At 41.2% G+C, this 17,275-nt stretch overlaps 1 protein-coding gene across 2 annotated transcripts; it reads right to left on the bottom strand.

Annotated features, from left to right (window-relative positions):
* Nucleotides 1–236: 236 nt before the first annotated feature.
* On the bottom strand, nt 237–16,349 carry RSPH3 (radial spoke head 3). Of its 2 annotated transcripts, none has more exons than XM_065927742.1 (8): nt 13,263–16,349; nt 11,015–11,102; nt 8,227–8,368; nt 5,958–6,103; nt 4,701–4,904; nt 2,509–2,671; nt 1,729–1,815; nt 237–1,199 (listed from the first exon to the last, which is right to left on the bottom strand). In XM_065927742.1, the coding sequence occupies exons 1-8, from the start codon at nt 13,757–13,759 to the stop codon at nt 886–888; spliced, it is 1,641 nt and encodes a 546-aa protein (XP_065783814.1). In that variant the 5' UTR covers nt 13,760–16,349; the 3' UTR covers nt 237–885. The 2 variants fall into 2 exon arrangements, with proteins under 2 accessions (XP_065783814.1, XP_065783815.1); XM_065927743.1 differs by lacking the exon at nt 237–1,199 and adding an exon at nt 1,207–1,622.
* Nucleotides 16,350–17,275: the final 926 nt, after the last annotated feature.

Here is a 17,275-nt window from a genome sequence, read left to right as displayed (position 1 = left end):
AGTTGTATCTGACCACATTTAAAAAAAAATATATGTACTGATGTTGAAAAGTCTAAGATAAAATGTTAGGTGAAAATGCAAGTACTATAACCCATATATTGCCAGATGTTCAAATCTTTATCTCCAGAAATATCTTAAAAATGGTCTGGATGGTACATAGAATGGATAGATGGATGACATACGCTGATGATGACATAGGCTGAGGAGGGACTTTTAGCTTCATTGGTATTGTCTGAAATTTTTTAATAGCAGGAATGTGAACAAATAGATGAGACTTTTATTTGAATATTGAAGATGGAAAGGGTAACTGTTTATCTTTATATAGACAAGGGTATATTTCTTGGTATTTGCAAGGAGAGAGCAAATATGGCTTTCAGGAACCCAACCTTGAGGGATTCCTGCTTGGAGTAAGTTTTTCTACAGAGAAGAAAAGCTCAGTGGCTAACAGAACTGGTATCTAACATTAAAAACCATACTTACTAAAAAAAGAGAACGCAACTACAAAACTGAAGAAAAATATTAGCAATATATAGTGGTCATGGGACAAATAAGGAAAAACATATTGTTTATATAGTGGTGATGGAAGAAGGTAGGAAAAATATATTAGTTATATATACTGTTAATAAGAAGCTTGAAATTAGACATAATTCTCATTAGAGTTACAGTATAGCTCCTAAAGAGTCTACTACTAAATAAATAAGGTTTCATTTTAAAAATTAGTTTTTTATTATTTCAACATATTTGATTTGCCTAGTCCATGAGACAAAAAGACACGCTGACCAAACACAACATAGTTTCCATGAGCTGAGGGGACTCACACATCGTCACCTGACTGACTGCAGGGCTGGCTGGCTGCTGACTGGCTCCAGGCGCTGAGGCTCCCCTCTACTGCGACAGCTCTTCCCTCTCCAAGGAGCTCCTCATTTCTGTCAGTTCGTCATCTTCTTCCGCGAGCCTCCTTTCCCGGGACGACACGCTATCCATGTACCTTGCGTCGTACGCCGTTCTCTGTAGGGAGTCTCTGTCTGGAAGGGGTCTCTGGGCCTGGGCTGCACCCTGATCCCGGGATTCGAAACCCACCAGCGGCTCTCTCGTTCCTCCGGGACCGCCGAGCCCGTACTCAGGCCTCACAGGGGCGTGCCTGCCCTCCTTCTGCTCATAGAGATTCAGTCTCCTCTCAACCACCTCACGAATCAACACTGAAAATTACATGTACAGAAATCACTATGACTTTTCATATTTTAGTAGTTGTAACGCTCGCTTATAGATGAGCATAAAATATTCACCAGGCCTTGTCCCTTCCTTGTATCATGACTTTTTATACAAAGTCAGCAATACGTACCTTCTGTGCCACTTAATGTGAATTCTATTCAATGCCTGTTTTAACAGAATATGATTTATAAAGTAATGACAGAAGATGTTAATTCTGATCAAATTATAAAAGAACCAAAAATAATACTGAAGGTAAAAATAGGTACCTTTGTTAAATGGCAACCCACTCCAGTACCCTTGCCTGGAAAATCCCATGGATGGAGGAGCCTGGTATGCTACAGTCCATGGGGTCGCAAAGAGTCGGACACGACTGAGCGACTTCACTTCACTTTGTTAATAGAATTGATATACTGAAAATTTAAGAACCAAAACTGTAAAATTAACATCCTTTTTCTCTATGTTCTTTTTACTGAAAAATTTCAGAGATGACTTTTATAATAACATAAAAGAACTTACTGTCAAGCACTGTTCTTCCCACCATGCTGTACTCCATGCTTTTGTCAACTTCATTCATTAGCCATGGGAGGAATCCTATCTCAATATCTGCAATTTAAAAAGTTAATTTCACTAAGTGATTTTTATGAAGCATTGCAAACTGGGAGAAACTGTGCTTTTCCCCTAATGTTACAGATATATCAGCCTTGTTTTCTTATTATAAAATGTCAAACAGACTCGTATAGTATCACTTTTGCTGTTTAGTATTCTCTCTATATGGTCTGGTCCATTACCTTTCTATTCAAGTATAAATGGTGTTTGCAAAATTATGAGGCTTTCCCTGGAGTCAAAGCCTTTAGAACTGACTTTATAGGCACTATGGGAGATGAAACAAGGGGCTGGCGTCATGGGGGGCATCTGGTCCATGTTGCTTTCTACTCTCCAGTGTTGTTTCTCAGTAAACATTCTACAATCTTTGTAACACCCCTCTTATTAGTAACAGTACTTTCTTAAAACAACTATAATTGATTTTAAAATTTGGTCCAGAGATAGAAAGATTCCTTGATAGCTCAGTTGGGAAAGAATCTGCCTGCGAAGGAGGAGATCCTGGTTCAATTCCTGGGTCGGAAAGTTCTGCTGGAGACGGGATAGGCTACCCACTCCAGTATTCTTGGGCTTCTTGTGTGGCTCAGCTGGTAAAGAAATATTCCAATTCAAAATAAAAATGGGCACAACATGAACTCAAACCATTAGCAGGATGCTTACTGTAACAGTTAATCTAACAAAAGATGTCCAACAAACCTCTTTCAATGGGATCATAGAAGTAGCCACCATCCCGAAGGCTGTCAAAAACGGACGGGAGGAGGTCGGCCAGGTAACGCTGTGCAAACGCTCGAGCCGCGATCTTCTGCGAGGTCTCACTGTGCTTGTGGACCACCTGCCACTGCTGCTGCTTCCGGCGTTCCTGCCCAGGGAGAGCACCGTCACGGGGGGCTACTCGGCTTCCTCAGACCGACTCTCATGAGTGGGAGAAATCTGTACTTATGTTTGCATCCAAAAATGGACAGCAAGGTGTCTATGATCAGTTTGTATTTTTCACTAAGATTTTAATGAATTTCAGCAGCTAGATACTAGGTACTGAATTCAGAGGAGTTGATGCTTAAGGTAAAACTCATTTCCTGATCCATTTTCAAGTAAAATAATTTCAGGATATACATGTTTGACTGAAATCAAAGAATAATAGCAGTTATCTGTATTTTTAATTAGTATTATAAAGTATTGCTGATATGAAAATTACAGTTACTTAGACATCTTTGATTAAAAAACTTGGGCCAATAAATTGTCTCATTTATAATGATTCTTTGAATTTGTAAAGTTCTGAAAATTATAAAACATTTTTGCTGCTGTTGCTATTTATAGATCATATGAAATCTGTGAAGCTAATGAACTACCTTCTCTATTCCCATGCAGAAGTGGGAACATTAATATATTTTCTAATTAGTCTATTTTCAAAGTTAAAGCAAATATAAATTTGGATGACTTGTATTCTTTGTTTTTTCATAGTTCCTAATAGTAAATAATATATATTATAAAAAATGAAAAAAATATATATTATAAAAAAAAAAAGTCATCCAGATTTATATTTGCTTAAACTTTGAAAACATTTCCTAATAGTAAATAAGGGCTTCCCAGGTGGCTCAGTGGTAAAGAATCTGCCTGCTTGGTAGGAGATGTGGGTTCGATTCCTGGGTCAGGAAGATCCCCTGGAAGAGGAAATGGCAACCCACCCCATACTCTTGCCTGAGATATTCCACGGACAGGGGACCCTGACCGGCTTCAGTCCAAGTCAAGACATGACTGAGCATGCACACGCCACCAAACAGTAAATAAACAAATCTAACTATTCTTTGATAAAAACTTCACCAATTATTTCAACAAAGCTCATTTTGTCAGGATTCATCTTATACTTGCGAACAAATAATCGTGCATTTGCACAATCTTTATCAACAGACCCATGCTCTTTACACACTCATTTTGAAGGAAAACTAAAAGTCCATTTGACTAGGTTTGGAGTAGAATGTCCCCACAACTCAGCTATTTGTGTGGGAAGCTAGACTCTGAGCCCTTTCAGGTGTGTGGAAACTCCTTTATCATTTATCCATCCAGTGTTTAACACAGGGTGAATTACTGCCATACCCAGACAGACTCATTAAACTGAACTGAGCCGAGTGCTTCCTAACTAAAGGTTTGTGGCATATTTAATGATTGAATTCTACCTACAACTTTTCTTATTAAAGGTTCTAAAAACCTTATAATCTGAAGAAATACTCTATAAAGATTCAGATAGTAGGTGTATCTGTAAGGGTGTGGAGCAGGGTTGGCCACTGAGAAAAAGACCCAGAATTCTTTCCAGATCCCCTTTCTCACTCCCCATCTACCCAAATACACTCCCCCTTTTCCTGCCACCTTTTCTGCCACTGGTTTTTGGCAAACTGATGTTGTTTCTTCTCCAGGACTCTTATTTAAGAGTGCCTTTCCTTGGGACATATGTAATTTAAATTGTGACCTGCAGGAATTTGGGGGGAACTCTATTTAGGTTGCTGGTGTTGTTTAGTCCGACTCTTGGCGACCCCATAGACTGTAGCCTGCCAGGCCTCCTCTCTCCATGGTATTTCCCAGGGAAGAATCTCGGAGCAGGCTGCATTTCCTTCTCCAGGAATCGAACCTGGGCTGCCAGCAGTGGCAGGCAGATTCTGTACTGCCAAGTCACTTGGGAAGTCCGTCTCCATTTAGGTACATCTATGTAAACTGGGATTTTAAAAGTGTAATTGTTCATGAAAGATCAGTGATCTACAGGAGACACCTGGACAACAAATACTTCTACAGGTCTTTTCTAACATGTTTGCCAAGACCTGTTAGCTCTACATGTGATTCTGAACATAATCTGTTAAGTAACCGAAATCGGTCTGAGAGAGAAAACGAAAATTCTCTACTTTTTCCTCTCGGTGCCGTCTCTCCTGCTCTTCCAGTCGCTGGACTTCAGCAAGCTCGACGTTGCGGAGCTCTTCATACGCGTACTGACTGGCCCGCAGGTTTGCCAGCTCCTCTTCTTCCATCACTTCCAGAAGAGACTGCTCGATGGTCTTCCCCACCAAAACTTCTAACATTGGTTTAACTTCAAGATCAAAGTCAAACAGCTTAAACACACAAAACAGATTTAAAATTTTAATCATAGACTGAAGGCTCAGTGAAAATATATCCACAAGAGCAGCAATAAATAACAGGATACTACTTATTGAGGGTCTTCTGTATGCCAGACACTGAGCTGGTAATTTACCATTTCTAATCTTCAAAACAGCCCGAAAGGCACAGGGGCTCTTTACAGGCAAAAACTGATAAGAGTCAAAGTTATAAAAAGATCTATTCAATCATCAGAATGAACCTTCATTCTCAATAATTTTTCAATAAACCTCTAAAACCCAAGGGAAATATCTTTGTCTGTCTAATTCTCCATCTTTTCTGCTTGATTTTTATTGGTTGTTTTGATAACAGTTTGAAGAACAAAAGAACAAGAATAATGGATACTTTGGTGATTCATCTTTAGGATTTAGAGGCAATTATAGTCTTCTATATAGATTATGAAGACTTAGTTTATTTCCTAATTCAATGACAATACTTTCAAATTCCTTCGAGTTTTAAATCTCACTTAAGTCATTACGCACACTGCCTTCTCTTCTTCAGTTTCATAAACTGGCCTATATTTATGTATTCCACATTGACATAAAAATTAATTATTTTAGGACTTTTTTCCTAACACAGAGAATTATCTTCATAAAAGTTATGTAATCAACAAGCAACTAGCAGTGGAACCTTTTATACCAGAGATATTATTTTCCCTCATTTGGTACAAATCTACCTTATGTTCATCCATTAAGCAAGTATGCAAACACACAAAAATTAAATATATAAATATTCTAAATACATTTCTAAAATTTTTTATTTCAGATCAGCAAAGAGGGAAAATCAGATCATGGCATTTAAAATTTTTTTAAAAAACTAAAAAATAAAAGATCACGATATTTAAAGACATTTCTGGGTAGCTCAGGATAAAACCATACTCCATTTGGAAGGAAATGCAGTAAGTATTTAGAATTTTCCTGATTGTAAAGTGGTTTGCATTTATGTTAAGATTTTAATTAAACCTAACTCTTTATAAAGAAGACAGAGGGAAGTCTAATAATGTACTATACCTCTCCTTCTAGAATTTCAGTGGCCACATCTTTGCCAGTTTTGGCAGGAATAAAGAGTGGTGTTGGTGGTCTGTCCAAAAATGCATCTGTTTGGCACTCCATATCAACTTCTATTATGCGGTCAGCAATTTCTTCAAGGTATAATTCTAAGAGAACACCATATACATTGAGTTTGAAATTCTGGTCTTTTTCAAGAATTTGAAACTACAGCCCCTTCAAAACAGAAATGAATGGATCAGAATATAAGTCTTGAAATAAAGGTGCTCAAATGTGGGATTCAATCCACATAGTGTACTAAGCATTTTTATATATTTGGAAGACCACAGAGTCAGTCAAGCTAGAACATTTACTAAATGTTGAGAGATCATTGAGCTTTGTATTTGAAATGGGCTTCCTTTGTGGCTCAGCTGGTAAAGAATCTGCCTGCAATGCGGGAGACCTGGGTTCGATCCCTGGGTTGGGAAGATCCCCTGGAGAAGGGAAAGGCTACCCACTCCAGTATTCTGGCCTGGAAAATTCCATGTACAGTCCATGGGGTCACAAAGAGTCAGACATGACTGAGCGACTTTAACTCTGTATTTGAAAACAGAACTAAAGAACATGAACCTATAGATGTATATAAGACACAAAATATAACATGGGATGGAAAGTTAAGGATCCACCCATGTAACAAGTCTTAAGATAGTCGATGTTTAAAGGTTTGAAAATTCCTGGACGTGTAAAAAAAACTATGCATCACATCATTGTGTTACAGACGTTCTCTCTAGCCTACATATCATAAACAGATATATGAAAACAAATTTCACCTTAGGAATAATTTACATGAGGCAAGGGCAGTATGGCATCATGCAAAAAACATGAGAACTGGAGTCATGTGTTGAATATAGGACTTAGCGATTACATTCTCTTTGGGTCTTGGTTTCTTTATCTGCAAAAGGGATCATGGTTATCAGTCACCTGCAGTCTTCATAATAATAAAGGAGACACAGGTAAAGGACCTGGTATAGACTCTGAGACACAAGAAGTACTCAACAAAAAGTGGCTGCTATTCTATTGCTTCATATTCTGATGGTATAAATAAAGACTAAAATACAGCTCTTACAGAATTGCAACTATATTGGCTAATCACAGACATATACTTATTCTAGACTTGGGCTCAAGGTAGGAAAAAGCTTGGAATGGTCCTCAACCTTTTGTCCTTACTATCCAGAAATATCTCTGGTGAATCCACTCACCATCTCTGCAAGGTGAATCTTAGGTAGTTACATTTTATGTCCAAGGAAAACATCAAGTATTGTTTGACTACCAAGATTCTGTCAATAATACAGCTGGACCCTATGGGTCCAGGTAAACCCCCACAGCTGACAACAGTCAGACAAGTAGGAAAAGGCTGGCACTAGCCTAGGAGAGCCTGTATGGCCCTGGGGAGGATGCAAGGGAAAGAAGAACAAAAGGAGCCGGAAGAAGAGGCCGTGGTGAGAGGTGGGGAACTCGGATCTGAACAGGTTGTGCTGTGCTGAGTCACTCAGTCGTGTTGACTCTTTGCGACCCATGGACTGTAGCCCGCCAGGCTTCTCTGTCCGTGGTGATTCTCCAGGCAGGAATACTGGAGTGGGTTGCCATGCCCTCCTCCAGGGGATCTTCCCAACCCAGGTATCAAACACAGGTCTCCCGCCTTGCAGTGGATTCTTTACCATCTGAGCCACCAGCGAAGCCCAAGAATACTGGAGCGGGTAACCTAAACCTTCTCCAGGGGAACTTCTGGATCCAGGAATCGAACTGGAGTCTCCTGCATTGCAGGCGGATTCTTTCCCAGCTGAGCTACCGGGGAAGCCCCGGGATTAGTAAAGCTTGGACTAATAACCCACATTTTCAGATATTCAGTAAAACGGTTTACTTCTCTCAAAAGACAAAATACCAAAATAAAACTATACTGCTCTCCACTTCCAGGAATCCAAGAGTGATTCATCTTGGGCTACGAAAAGCAGGAAATACTCCCAGTTCGAGAACAGCATATGTGAAAAGGGCTGAGAGAATTAATTTGGTCCTTATATTCTTTTTTAAAAAATCACCATGTCACATTTTCAGCCATACCCAATATATTAACAGTATTCAGTCTATGAGTTTGTTTACGGAATGGACTTTTTCTACTATGAGACAGGGAAATACTAGATGGCATAACAGATACATTAACATGAAAGTCAAACAAAATGAACTGACTCAGAAAAGCACACACACCCAGGAACCACCAAGCCGTGGGCCCACATACCTGTCTGCACATCCACATGTTTTCTGCCTTCCACGGGTTCAGGCGTATGTGGTCTGAGCTGTTCTTGGGCTCGTTTTCTGGCTAAAGCCCTCCTCCTGGCCTGCTGCTGTCTCTGAATCTCTATAGGATCAGGCTGCCCAGGCTGAATGAAGAAAAGGCTTATGAAATTTAGAAAATATTTCTCAAAGAGTATAGGAGTGCTGCTCCAAAGTAATTCCTGGGTGGCCTAAAAGCATCTGTCACAGAATGCTTCCTGCTTATCAGTGACTTGGTGACTAAAAATTTATCTGAAATTTGTCAGTCAATTACAAAGGTATCTGGTAAAACACATAAAAGTAACTTCAAAGTATGACTGTTAACCAGAATAAAATGGGTGCAGAATCCCAAATAATAAACTGTTTTTCCTTATTCAAGGACTTTTTATAACCATGAACTCCTCTGATGCCTAGTAAACTGAGGTAACCATTCAGTCACAATAGATTTTAATGTGTAGTTAACAAATTGAAAACCACTTGAATTTTTTTTAGCCTAATTTCATGACAGAATTTCCATAAAAAATACATTAGCTCACAAAGAAAACAACTTCAGTCCAAACAAAGCCTGTTCAAGTACACAAACAAAAGCTGACTAAGGGATTAAAGGAGGCCAAAGGCAAAGGAGAAAAGGAAGGATACACCCATCTGAATGCAGAGTTCCAAAGAAGAGCCAGGAGGGATAAGAAAGCTTTCCTCAGGGATCAATGCAAAGAAATAGAGGAAAACAATAGAATGGGAAAGACTAGAGATTTCTTCAAGAAATTAGAGATACCAAGGGAACACTTCATGCAAAGATGGGCACACTAAAGGACAGAAATGGTATGGACCTAACAGAAGCAGAAGATACTAAAAAGAGGTGGTAGGAATACACAGAAGAACTGTACAAAAATGATCTTCATGACCCAGATAACCACGGTGGTGTGATCACTCACCTAGAGCCAGACATCCTGGAATGCAAAGTCAGGTGGACCTCAGGAAGCATCACTACAAACAAAGTTAGTGGAGGTGATGGAATTCCAGCTGAAAGATGATGCTGTGAAAGTGCTGCACTCAATATGCCAACAAATTTGGAAAACTCAGCAGTGGCCACAGGACTGGAAAAGGTCAGTTTTCATTCCAATCCCAAAGAAAGGCAATGCCAAGGAATGCTCAAACTACCGCACAATTACACTCATCTCACGCTAGCAAATGCTCAAAACTCTCCAAGCCAGGCTTCAAAAGTAAATGAACCGTGAACTTCCAGATGTTCAAGTTGGATTCAGAAAAGGCGGAGGAACCAGAGATCAAATTGCCAACATCCGCTGAATCATTGAAAAAGCAAGAGAGTTCCAGAAAAACATCTATTTCTGCTTTACTGACTATACCAAAGCCTTTGACTGTGTGGATCACAGTAAACTGTGGAAAATTCTGAAAGAGATGGGAATACCAGACCACCTGAGCTGACTCCTGAGAAATCTGTACGTGGGTCAAGAAGCAACAGTTAGAACTGGACATGGAACACCAAACTGGTTCCAAATCGGGAAAGGAGTACGTCAAGGTTGTATATTGTCACCCTGCTAATTTAACTTATATGCAAAGTACATCATGCAAAATGTTGGACTGGATGAAGCACAAGCTGGAATCAAGACTACCAGGAGAAATATCAATAACCTCAGATATGCAGATGACACCACCCTTATGGAAGAAAGTGAAGATGAACTAAAGAGCCTTTTGATGAAAGTGAAAGAGGAGAGTGAAAAAATTTACTTAAAACTCAGCACTTAGAAAACTAAGATCATGGCATCCAGTCCCATCACTTCATGGCAAATAGATGGGGAAATAATGGAAACAGTGACAGACTTTACCTTTTTGGGCTCCAAAATCACTGCAGACGGTGACTGCAGCCATGAAATTAAAAGACATTAGCTCCTTGGAAGAAAAGCTATGGCCAATGTAGGCAGTATATTAAAAAGCAGAGGCATTACTTTGCCAACAAAGGTCCATCTAGTCAAAGCTATGGTTCTTCCAGTAGTCATGTGTATGGATGTGAGAGTTGGACTATAAAGAAAGCTGAGCGAAAAGAATTGATGCTTTTGAACTGTGGTGCTGGAGAAGATTCTTGAGAGTCCCAAGCAGATCCAACCAGTCAATCCTAAAGGAAATCAGTCCTGAATATTCACTGGAAGGGTTGACGCTGAAGCTCCAATACTTTGGCCACCTGATGCAAAGAACTGACTTATTGGAAAAGCTCCTGATGCTGGGAAAGATTGAAGGCAGGAGAAGAAGGGGACAATGGAGGATGAGATGGTTGGATGGCATCACCGACTCTATGGACATGAGCTTCAGTAAGCTCCGGGATTTGGTGACGGACAGGGAAGCCCGGCGTGGTACAGTCCATGGGTTCGCAATGAGTTGGACATGACTGAGCGACTGAACTGAACTAAACCATTTCTCAGTGCACTGCTCAGGGCATTAAGTACATTCACATTGTCCAACCACTACCACCGTTTACCTCCAGAACTTTTTTCATTCTGTGAAACTCTGTACTCACTAATAACACTTCCCTATTCCCCCATTCCCTGCCAACCACTATCTGGTTTGTATTTTGCATACATTTTTTTTTCCCCTTTCATTTTTCTAGCAATCTATCCTTATTTTATTTCATAAATGTTTTAGTCTGTAACACATCAGAAATTTAAAGAAAGAAACAAAAATTGGTCCTTCACCACAGGTAGTCTGAGTACCCTGTGTCAGACAATTCAAACTGTACTCACCAGGGGTACTGACTGCAGAGCGTAAGTGTTGCCTCGGATTACCCTTCTGTCATACATTATGTTTCCGTAATGCACAGGTTCTTCAGCTCTATAAAAAAGTAAATTCTAAATCATGACTGTAATAGAGCATTGGTATCTAAAAGTCAATTTTTCATTTTCAAAAATTAAAGTATATTTGATTTACAATATTGAGTTAGTTTCAGGAATACAGCAAAGTGTATCAATTATACACATATATATGGTACTTTCCAGTGGTCGTGTATGGATGTGAGAGTTGGACTGTGAAAAAAGCTGAGTGCCAAAGAATTGATGCTTTTGAACTGTGGTGTTGGAGAAGACTGTTGAGAGTCCCTTGGACTGCAAGCAGATCCAACCAGTCCATCCTAAAGGAGATCAGTCCTGGGTGTTCATTGGAAGGACTGATGCTGAAGCTGAGGCTCCAATACTTCGGCCACCTGACGCGAAGAACTGACTCACTGGAAAAGACCCTGATGCTGGGAGGGATCAGGGGCAGAAGGAGAAAGGGATGACAGAGGATGAGATGGCTGGATGGCATCACCGACTGGATAGACATGAGTTTGAGTAAACTCCAGGAGTTTGTGATAGACAGGGAGGCCTGGCGTGCTGCGATTCACGGGGTCGCAAAGATTCAGACACGACTGAGCGACTGAACTGAACTGACTGAAGAATACCCACAGGCATGAATGAGTACATTTATTAAAAAATTAGATCTGTGTGTGCATGTATACAGAAATAAATTAGGGGAAAAAAGGAATTAGAGTTTATAAAAAAGTGGAGAAGAAAAAAGTAGAGGGAGCCAAGTGCAGATTAATATGTGTAGTCTGATTCTATTTCGGAAATAAAACCTTCCATGTACACGTACATATGCTCCTCTTTGTGTGCACCAGCAAGGTGTGGAGAAACAAGATTGTTAAGTTTGGTTACAACAGGGAAGTGGGAGTAGAGATGGGCGAGAGATACTTAACTTTGCCTTTACTCCTCCTTATTTGTAATTTCCATTTGCTTCACAAGAATGTATTACTTTTATAAATTTGTAAACTGAAAAATTAAATAGATACATATAAAAGAACTCCTCTCACAGGCCTGATTCAGATTGCTTCAATATACCAATCAACTAATTCTATAAAAAGAGAAATTGTTTCTAAGGACCCACCAATGATTCTTATTTCATCTGTTGGTGTGATTTAATAGGAAGGATTTGTAAGCAACCACTTCAAGGCACTAGGAAATATTTCTCCAAAGAGTCCCTTTTAAAATGGAATCCTTTTATAATTTAAATGTTCTTATTTTGGTTTTCTTAAAGTGATAGACTTTTCTTATTAAAAAATGTCTTTATTGTCAGAATAAGATAATTATGATTTTAGACTCTGCTTTAAATAAGCATCAAGAACTCATGTTCGGTTTTTAATTCAACAAGCTGTGTTGAGTGCTAACTATGTGTCAGGTAGCTCTTTAGTGAACAAAAGTCATAAACGGTCTTGCTTCCATGGAGCCTGCATTCTTGGAAAGTTCTGCTGATTCCAAAATTTGAAGCGTTCACAAAGAACTTTAAGAGAACCATAATATTTAACGCCCTTTCCAAATATGGATACCCGAAGATTTGCAATACTGATGAAGTAAAAGTACAATTTGGGGTCCAACATGGAAGGAGAACCAGATTCCTGTGAGAGATTTACGTGGCTCCCACCATAGACACGCTATTGTGAGGTACACCTTTGTATCCCAGTTTCTTTATATGCATAATACATAATATAAAACCAACTTCACAGCACTGGAGATTAGGTAAGAAAATGTATGTTGGTGCCCCTAGAAGGTGCCTGCTTGGCACACAGTTGGCCAATAAACATCTGTTGACTCAATAAGTCGTTTCCGTGCACATGTTACCAATCATGCCAGTATCATGATCACTAATTCCCTTTATCGCTTCAGTCCTCCACAACACAGGAGAGTTTCTTGCTGCTGCTGCTAAGTCGCTTCAGTTGTGTCCGACTCTGCGACCCCCTGGACGGCAGCCCAGCAGGCTCCTGTGTCCCTGGGATCCTCCAGGCAAGAATACCGGAGTGGGTTGCCATTTCCTTCTCCAGGAGGGTTCCTTAGGAAGGGAATTTATTTCTCAGGGAGCAGGGAAGGGAAAGCAGCATAGGCAGTTTCTGCCAGGGCTCAAGGGCCAAGATCCCGCGGCCCCAGGATGGGTAGAGACCTCACAGGGGCCGCTTTGCTCACTCACTGCTGCATCAGGTCGTCCCGGTAACGGCGGCGCTGGGAGGGCAAGGCCCGGGGCCGGCTGGTGTAGGTGTAGGTGGCCATGGCCGGGGAGGCGCGCTCAGCCAACGTGGAGGTCGCGCCCGGGGTCGGCCCGCTTCCCTTTCGGTGAAGCTTGGCTTCGAAGCAGGTGGGCACTAGAGTGTCGTGTGAGCCGGAGAGGTGCACGTAGTGCCAAGGGCAGGGATTCCGTGATGCGAGGAGGGGCGGCAAGAAGGGAGGCGGGCGGGCCGGGAGGTTGCCAGGGCAGGAAGAAGGGGCTACACAGGGACGGTTCTGGGCACCGCCGAACCCTCCCGCGGCGCCCGCGCCGGTTGCCCAGCAACCCAGCGTTCCGTCGAGGGGCGGGGCCTCAGGGCTGCTCCGGCCGGCGGGCTTCTGGGGAAGGTTTCCGGTGCGCCCGGGCACTTCCGGTTCTCGACTCCGCCTACCCGCGTCTTCCTGATCAACGAGCCTGCGCATGAAGGAGGCGGTCCCGGCGGTCCCAGCAGAGGCCTGAGGAGGGCCCCGACGGTCCCCGGCCGCACTCTAGAGGGGCGCTCGGCGGGGCTTCAGAGCCCGCTCCTCGGGTACCGCCCTTGGCCGTTTCTCCCGCGTCTACCGCCGCGCCTGTGATCCGGGCCTACGACCCCACACGCATGGCGCCCAGCCTCCTATCTCTTGTTACGTGCCAGGGCCGGGCCGAGGGGCTTCCCCGTTGTCTCCCAGCACCGCCACCTCTTCCGCCCCAGGGTCCGCCTGCGTAGCTGGTCTGCCCTTTTCTGCTTTCATTCCGTGCTTACCGCTCTGTTGCTAGTCCTCAGGGGGCGGTCCTTGGGCGTGGAGGGCCGCCCCATAGACATCTCATTTTTGATAAAGGATGGGCGTCTTCTTGCGTCTTTTAGGCCCTCCTCCTCTTGCCCTAAAAAATGAAGCGTCAAGGGACGGGTCTGTTCTTAGAAACAGCAAATGCACTGGTTTTAGTGTTGGCGATGTGAAAGGACTGGGTTTGTGTAAGTGAAGCTTATGCTTCACTGAGTGAACTGTGGTGTTGGAGAAGACTCTTGAGAGTCCCTTGGACAGCAAGGAGATCCAACCAGTCCATCCTAAAGGAAATCAGTCCTGAATATTCATTGGAAGGACTGATGCCGAAGCTGAAGCTCCAGTCCTTTGGCCACCTGATGCAAAGAACTGACTTATTTGAAAATACCCTGATGCTGGGAAAGATTGAAGGCAGGAGAAGGGGAATGACAGAGGATGGGATGGTTGGAGGCATCACCGATGCAATGGACATGAATTTGAGTAAACTTAGGGAGTTGGCGATGGACAGGGAGGCCTGGCTACTGCAGTCCATGGGGTCGCAAAGAGTTGGACACGACTGAGCGACTCAACTGAACTGAGTGGTAACAGTTATTTGCCTTTGCTTTTGCATTCAATTAAGTGCTGTGTGGATTTAAATCTGGGTTCTGCACTGTACTAGCCCCATAGCTTCTGGCGAAGTAATGTTTTTGTGTTTCATATTGCAAATCTGCAAAATGGGGTTAACAATCATTTAATGTCATTTACTGAGATGCAGCCGTCTGGGTGGAAGTTCTTGTGGGCATTTTTCATTCTGAAACGCTTGAGGTATCAAATGGACGAGTCATGCTGGCGGTTTAGACGTGTGTCTGGAGTTGGGTGGAAAGGTTGGAGCTAGAGATAAGAATCTGGTACTGATGAGAGTTCAGAGGGCTTTAGAGACATTAAAACTAAAAAGGAAAGAGTGTGGTCTTGGTGAAACCGAAACTTTCAGGAGCGGTGGAGTCAGCCTGGTTATTACAAGAAGTTGTGTAAGATGAGAACTGAGAAGTAACCTTTGAGTTTGCCAGCATGGAAGTTGTCTGTGAACTTCACAAAAATAGCAGTTTCTGTGAAGTGGTGGGAACTGAGCCCAAGTGGAACAAAAGGAGGACAGTTTTAGTTGTGAGATGTGGAGTCTGTAACCACAGATTATTCTTTCCAGATGTTTTGCTATTGTCTTAACTACTTAGTGAAGTGCATGAGGGCTTTGGATGGTAGTAGCTCATGAATTAGTAAGTTTTTGCCACAAGGTGTCACTAATTCTTCATTAGCTTCTTCTGGCAAATAGAATAGTTGGAGCAGAAGCATACCTGTATTAAGGAAATACTATTTTTTTAAATCACATTTTAAAAATAGACTGACTAGAAGGTAATTGTTTACATTGTGGAAAGTTTTCTGTTTAAGTTCTCTCTAGAATATTTGAAAAACTGACTCACTGGAAAAGACCCTAATGCTGGGAAAGATTGAAGGCAGGAGAAGGGGATGACAGAGGATGAGATGGCTGGATGGCATCACGGATTGGATGAACATGAGTTTGAGCAAGCTCTGGGAGTTGGTGAGATAGATAGGGAAGCCTGGCGTGGCTGCAGTCCATGGAGTCGCAAAGAGTTGGACATGGCTGAGCAACTAACTGAACCAAGAGTATTTGACATCTGTGCACAGGCCTAAAAGAACATATTGAATGCAAGGCTGGGAATCAGCAGGCTAGGGTTCTGGATTTAGAGCTCTGGATTGGGAGTTAGAAGACTGGTGTTCAACTCCAGTTTTACACTCACTAGCTGTGTGACCTCAGGCAAAATTTGAGTGATTCTTCATCTTACTGATTTTTTAAAATCTTTCATTATTATTTTAAAGTAACAGTAAATGCCACTTTACTCATCTCACTCAATTATTTTTGCATGTCAAAACAGATGTGTATAACAGAGATGTTTAGAAAATGGTGAAGTGCGATGTAAATACAAGATTTAAAACAACTTTTATAAAAATCACTTATGCCCAAGTTTGTAGCAGTATAATATTAAGCAGTTGTATTAGTGAAGATTATCATTTGCAATGGTAGGAATCCAGTTTCTTGCTTGGCTAGAAGGGCATGTTTTGAAGTTTATAAGAGGAGTTCAGGTGACTTCAGGAATGGCAGTGCTATAGGATGGAAGGGCTAATGATTCAAATTTGATTCAAATCCCTGGGGATTGAATGGTTGAATGACAGCAAAGCGTGCACCTCTACTTCCCTCTGTTCTTCCCGCTGATGTCTTTGTCTCTTTGGTTCCAACTTGCTTCTTCCACCTAATAGGGAGCATTGTGAAATTATAAAGGTTGTAGGACATCCACAATACAGCATCCTGTCGCTTGAGAAGGCGAGAAGATGGAGCTGAAGAAGTAGATGCTATGAATTACCTTGATTTTGGTGAGGAGAATATGAATTTCAAATTGATGAAGGCCATTGTCAACTAATACTGACTTTCAAATTAAAGAAAAAATAAAAAGCAAACGTTCCGGAACAGTCTGATCTTTGGATCTACATGTCTTTATTAAAAAAATTTAGTCTTGCATTGTTATTTTATCTTCAATAAGTTCACATTTTAAAGAGTTAAGATAGTGGGATCAATGTACCTAATTTAAAGAAATTGAAAAAAAATTTTGTTTTAATTACCAAAAAAAGAGATAGGTATAATTTTTAAAAAGAAATCTTCATTTTAAACATTTCAGAATGGTATTGTTTAAAAAGGCATTCTGATCTGGAATATATGTTAATGAAAACCTAGTTTTACTTAACTCTTCAGGAACATATGTATCAATATTATGAGGTGCATTTGCTAGTCATATAATATTTAAATTCTTTTAACCCCCCCCCAAATAAGTGAACTGTTTTTAACCAAAAAATCTTGAACAATTAATGAATTTTTCCTTGCACATGTATTCATTATCAGATATCTTTTTAATTATCTATGAAATTTGATCTGAAAAAAAATTATCCTGACCTGAGTTTTCTTAGAACCAGAAGCAAGTTTTATAAACTTTCATATATAAAATGAATGGAATTTTATATATAATCTGTTTAGAAGAGCACAGTAGGTGTCAGTGAGGGGAGTGGGGTGAAAGTTGTGCAAAACACAGTCTGTTTCAGCTTGAGAAGGGGATTTAAAATGCACACAGGAGT

Source organism: Muntiacus reevesi, chromosome 3 (assembly GCF_963930625.1).
Source record: "Muntiacus reevesi chromosome 3, mMunRee1.1, whole genome shotgun sequence".
NCBI lineage: Eukaryota > Metazoa > Chordata > Mammalia > Artiodactyla > Cervidae > Muntiacus > Muntiacus reevesi.
The sequence above is the reverse complement of the archived record's forward strand: the minus strand, read 5'-3'. Positions and strand labels throughout refer to the sequence as shown.